The sequence below is a fragment of the Ostrinia furnacalis genome, unplaced genomic scaffold (assembly GCF_004193835.3).
Source record: "Ostrinia furnacalis isolate ACB-3 unplaced genomic scaffold, ASM419383v2 OfSCF0802, whole genome shotgun sequence".
NCBI classification, from domain to species: domain Eukaryota; kingdom Metazoa; phylum Arthropoda; class Insecta; order Lepidoptera; family Crambidae; genus Ostrinia; species Ostrinia furnacalis.
Window position 1 is genome coordinate 60,073 of NW_021131041.1, and position 6,261 is coordinate 66,333.

The following is a 6,261-nucleotide window of genomic DNA, read 5'->3' on the forward strand; positions in this document are numbered from 1 at the left end:
CTATAATAATCGAAATATCGTTCATTTGTTTATTAGGTTATTCAGTGTAGTATTTTACTTTTATAATGACTAACATATTTATGCTAATTTTGTGTTTTGCTATTTGTTTATTAACATTATAAATAAAAATATCAGGTAATGGGTTTCAATTCTGAATACAGATCAATTGATTTGAAATGTATCGTCTAAAACAAACATTGGAAAAGTGGTTTGTCCAATTATGTAGGTAATAATTAGGTTCTAAACGGCAAGCGATACCTCAGTCGCTGCATTTGAAGTAATAGCCTGGCCGCAAAATGTGTACCACTCTTGCACTTTGGTCTGTCTGTAGTAAGTAAGCTGACGGACAGCCTTGGCCGCTCTACTAACTACTAACTTTACTGGTATAGACATCTACAACTAAATTATTAGTCGTAGATGTCTATACCAGTAAAGTATGTAATTTATAATCCAGTAACTTTACCTAACATACATGAAGTAAACTGAGTGTCATTCGTCAAGAGCAAGATCTTGTGAGAAAGCTATAAATACTACTTGGTCTTATAACTCATCTAATATTTAGTCTAATAGACTCTTCTGATAAATAGGGATTTCTTAATTGTTAATTGTGCTTGTTGTTTTAATCTCGATAAAAAGCATTTGTCTTAGAGCACACTAATTGGTCCCATGGTTAAATTAATATTAATGAGAAATTACAATGCAGATTACACGGGCCTACGTTAAAATTAAGTTAAATTTATATGTGCCGGTCCGAGCACACCGTATCGGTATAATGTATCGCGTATACTTGACAAGCCGTCGCCTTCGTGATTCTTTCTAAATATTATAATAACTCCGCGATTTAGATAACAAGCACTTAAGTATAAATAAAACAAGATTATTATTAAATAGTTATTTATATAGAAAGAATCTATTTAAATTAAAACATAACTGTTCATTTTTAGTCAATAGTCAAATAGGAACATGTAGAGTCGTTACTAATAAATTGACTATAAAATATTGGAGCACACTTATTGCTTTATTTTATAATTCAATTATACAAAAGTGTTTTTTTAAATTAATGCATAAAATATGTTTTATCTTTCGTTGATTAAGATTGCAACAACTTGAATAATTTATTACTAATATAAGTTAAATCAATAGTTGTTTTTTTTTTTTCAAAAAATTATATTCTGAAGTGGTTTTTAAATATCTATTTGTCACTTCAATCAATAATAAAATGTATCGCTCGTTATAATTAAATTAGAACAGCGAGATTTAATACATAATTAATAAAATTATGATCCAACTTTCCTCGATTAAACGAAATAATTCCAATTTAACTTTCCCAAATGATTGGTTCAACCGTACATTATTTGCCGCGATATGGTACTTATCACCCATGTTGTCCTATCGCTGGTTGGTTAGTTATATTGTTAAACCAAATTAATCGCAACAAGGAAATCAAACGCGCACAAGTCACACAAAATCAGTGACGGTCCGCCGCGTTCCGTAAAGCCGGGTGCGAAGTGCGAACGACCCGCTTCGGGTTACAACCGGCTGTCATAATAGGGATGATGATACCTAATTGTAAAATAAAACAAGTTATAATTATTTTAAAAGTAAAATAATAAAATAATAGTAGACATTGTATTTATGTGCAAAATTTGTTCAGCGCACTTCTAAAAGCTTTAAGCACTTTAATAGTAATGAATATTTAATTTCCATAATTTCCGGGATTGCTTATTCTAAATAACAGAATATCTAAAACTGATTTTAACTACGATTTAACCTGAAAAATAGCTTATTACAAAGAAGGATCTCGATTTTTCTACAGTCATTATAGCCTTATGCTTGCTTTTTGGCTTGGAATGTCTTGTGTTTGACTTTTGTATTATTTGTTTATGTTCCTGTTATAGGTATTCATGGCCCACACTCCACCTGAGATATTATCATCTAAGAGTGATGAAATGTAATGTAATGGATGCATTGCAGTTAAAAATAGTTATTTTATTTTGCCTAAGAAATCCTGGCTGGCAATAAGATAACATATTAATTAAAACAATAATATTAAATCATGTTACAATCGGACTTTTAGAAACACTATATTTATAGGTACTTTTTCCGAACCAATAATAACATTAACAATTATAATGATTTGTAAGCTGACTGTAGGTATTAGTAAGTTAATGTGTTGCAAACGCTTTTATTTTTATGTCCTGTTAATTTATTTACCTATTAGATATTACTAATGATCCTTACTATTTATGTTTGAGTTTATCGCACTTTTTCAGAGCACATAATAATGGCAAATTAAATGTTCTGTGTACCTATGCAATTCTAACAGGAAAATTAAAATTACTAGAAATATTTACTCGTAAATTTAAACTTGGCTAAATATATTATGAAACTGACATAAATATGGGTATCACAATCTTTTATTTTAAAACCACTGCAAGATAAACAAAAATATTTTAACTTATTTTATAAAAACTGGGTTGAAAGCTTAAATATTGTTAGAAATAAACTTATAAAATACAATACAATTAGTTTTTGATGCAAAAATCCCTTGAGAGTGATAATTTAATATTAAAAAATGCAACATATTGTAAAAAATGTATAAAATACTTTTTATCACATTAAAAATAACTTATTAAAGTGTACAAACAATCTAATTTTAGAGCAAGAGCTGTAACCTAAACTTTGTCAATCAAATAAAATAAATAGGATAAGTAAACACAATCCATTTAATTTAACTAATTTTGTTAAATAATAAAGCAATAAATAATTTATGTTTATTATTATTAGTATCTCATGCAACAAACGTGCAACAAGTTGTAATTGAAAAAGTGACTTAATAGTAATTTTACTTAGGTACAGACTTCGTTGATGTCTTTTCTTAAGTGCTACGATTCACCAAAAATCAATATTTTATTTAGGCCCGAAAAAATATTTTATAAATGCAAAAATACCCATTATTGTATGCTAATGAAGGATATGCCTATATTTGCATTTATAGATTACGCATTTATTACACTGTATTTGTGAATAAAATCAGGGAAAATTGCGGTTACAGTGCTTTCCGTTTGTTTCAAATCCTGTACCTAATTAAAGTTATTTTGGTTGAAAATGCATTATTGAAAATACGGTAGTTAACGACTTCCTGGTGGTGGTGTAGGTACTGGTTAAGAGTAGTTACCAGAATAGGCCAACCGGGATTGCAAGTTTGAATACCGCTCTGGTTGCAAATGTTGATGCGTCCAGCATTAACGATTGGAGTCATAAAGTGTTCCTAATTTAGTGAGTATTTAACAGTAGTCTAATCTTCATAAAGCTCTATTTGAACCAAGTTACTAATTTGATAGTGATGGGCCGACTATGGTCTTTGCCGACTAACCGACTAGCCGACTAATCGGTTTTCAAATTGCCGATTAGTCGGCCGACTAATCGGCAATGCCGATCATTCTAATACCTACTTGTCCGAAGAATAATATCTAGATTTCTCAAAGAAATAAGAATATTTAGATTTCTTATGAGATATTTAATGATAATGATGACCTGCTTGATATAATGATATTTTTTTTGACATGTGACATTATTAATCCATAATTTTTCTGTTCTACTGTATCTATATTAATTTTATCTCGATTTGTTTATTATCTAGAATTTGTTAATTAATTAATTCTGTTTAAACAGAATTTAATTTTAATTTAATTTAATAATTTGTGTAATTTTTTGACTATATATAATTTTATTGTAATCGATGTGGTGACTAAACATGTAAGCGCTTTGGGTTTTCTGTAAGCTTATTATGTTGCTCATTAAATAAATAAAAAAAATAAAAAAAATTTAACTTCTTGAGAAATAAGATTTCTTTAACATGAGAAAAATAAAATGCAACATTACAATAACCTAACAATACCTAAGGTAGCGAGCGGTAGGTAACTGGATTCGGGCAGCGCAGGACCGTTTATTGTGGAAAACCTTGGGGGAGGCCTTTGTCCAGCAGTGGACGTCATTTGGCTGAAACGAACGAACGAGCCTAAGGTAGATGTCATAATTTTCGACGGCGGAGGGGTAAGGGGAGGTGACAATATAATCGCCTCCCGCTGGGCTAGGATGCCCGCCGTGATATTCTTATCGACGTCAAAATGTATGGGAAAAATTTATAAAATGAGGCCCTCTGATTCTTCTCCACCCTCCACGGTGATGGCCAGCGAGCTGAGGGCATGGGGGTGTACCTACCCCCACGCCGTCGGATAGGCAGGGCCCGCCATATAGGTGTGCAATTGCTGGGACGGACTGTGATAGTTGATGGCTTTGTCCGGATTCCCATAGTTCTTCACACTAAGGCGATCGACGGAGCTCAGGGGTTATTTATGTGATGTGATAGATTATATGGGACTCCTCTCATCCTTCCGATGAGAGGAGTCCCATATAATCTACCACTTCCCCGCAGGGTAGGTATGCAATTTCATGCATTTTTTCCCCGAAGAAAAGTGTCACATTTTTGGATTGGACAAATTGCATAAACTTTACACATTTGTGATGATTTCCTGGTATTTTTAACTAATCTTAACTTTGTATGAATTATTTAGACTGATTGCTAAAAATTGAAATCAGGTGAAACCACTTTTGACTAATTTTTGCAGTCAAAAGTGGTTTAGATAAACGCCCTTGGTAGACCAATCATTTTGGTGATTATGAGTTTTATTTCATTCACATATTTAATTTTGTAATGCGCCGATTATAATCGGCATATTTTGCCGAATAGTCGTCACTAGTCGGCCGACTACAAATGATGCCGAATAGTCGGCTTTCCCGACTAGTCGGCGACTAGTCGGCCCATCTCTATAATTTGATCATCTAAAAAAAATATCACAAATTCATAAATAATGTTTGGCAATATTTTTATTACAATTTCAAAAGTTTTGTATTTTATTCTCATATTTGACAAGAAAAATCTAGCAGCTACAGCTGTTCATACACATGCGGAGCAATTAAAAGATGACAACGCTTTTAATCCCTTAAACTACTAATTACCCGGAGAATCTGTCGCAGATCTATCGGAGTCGGAGTCCCTGTGCGCGCTGAGGTCCCTCGGCGCGTCGTGCAGGATGTCCGTGATCATGAACCGCGTGCGTGGCGCGCGCGCGTCGCGCTCGTCCCGCTGCACCGTCATCGCCAGCGCGCCGCCGGCGGGCCCGCCCGCCGCAGCCCCTAGCGCGTCCAGCCCGAGCGGCGTCACCGCACCCACATCACCGCACTCACTCCACGCTGGCGCCAGCGCATCGCCGACACCACACCTGTATGATATGGTGCACACCCTCACTTGCTCAAAGTTTACTAATTATTTACACGGCAACAAGTTCCCAAACGTCGATCGCACTGTTCATCAATGTCAATTAGGGCTGCACTTCAGTCAATTAAATGAATGCTAAGTTCGGAAGCACGATAGGTAATCGAGTTTGCACAGATAGAGTCGTGTTTGTCGAACGGTATCGATGTCTCGAGCGAAGTGCGTCGCGGAAACGTGTGCGCACGTCGCACCGGTCGAGGCGTTGGAGGCGACTGAGCCGGCGGCGGCCGGTGGGAAGGAGGCGGCGCCGGCCAATGGCGGGCGGCGGGCCACGCCGGCCGCGCAGCCAACGGCGCGCCGCCGCCCGAGAGGCGTGTCGCTGCCATGTTGCCCGCGGGGCCTTTAATGCTCTTTTTGCTTCAAGCTCGCGGATTTAAGCTTTTATACGTGGATAAAACGCTTTTATGGAGAAATAAAGCGTTCTCGCAGCGGGATATCGCACTTTATGACGGCGTTTTACTGAAAGTTGGCGACACTATACCTACTCTAGTAATTGGTTCGCGCTCGCCAAATTGGGGCTAGCGTGTTGTGAATGTGCTTTGCAAATATTTTAATATGAAGCTTTTATGGCTAAATATTGAACTATTTATATCATAATGAATGCAGGCAGGCGTTGAACAAAGGATTAGCATAAGTAATTTGTAGAATTAGAAGGAAGGATTTTATTTCATCGAGAAATTGGTCAAATATATTATTTTTTCCAGTCAACTTGCAGAATTTAGATTTAAAAAAATGGATTTCCTTCAATTACGCAAATTGTATTTTTTAAACAAATAATGAATGGTTTTTTCGACTCACTCCTAAAGACACAATATGTGTACCTATGTCTTGACTTGTTTTACCCTAAGCTTTCGCTGATCTTATCATGATGAGAGCATATAAGTTATTTAGAAGTGAATCTCAATTTTTCGATATTAATTCGT

At 35.3% G+C, this 6,261-nt stretch overlaps 1 protein-coding gene across 1 annotated transcript in view; it reads right to left on the minus strand.

Annotated features, from left to right (window-relative positions):
• LOC114350201 (homeobox protein B-H1) overlaps positions 1 to 5,216 on the minus strand; it is a 28,482-nt gene extending 23,266 nt beyond the window's left edge. Inside the window, exon 1 of the mRNA XM_028300908.1 lies at positions 5,023 to 5,216. Coding sequence (XP_028156709.1) covers positions 5,023 to 5,161 — 139 coding nt within the window. The 5' untranslated portion in view covers positions 5,162 to 5,216. The remainder of the gene's footprint in view (positions 1 to 5,022) is intronic.
• Positions 5,217 to 6,261: the final 1,045 nt, after the last annotated feature.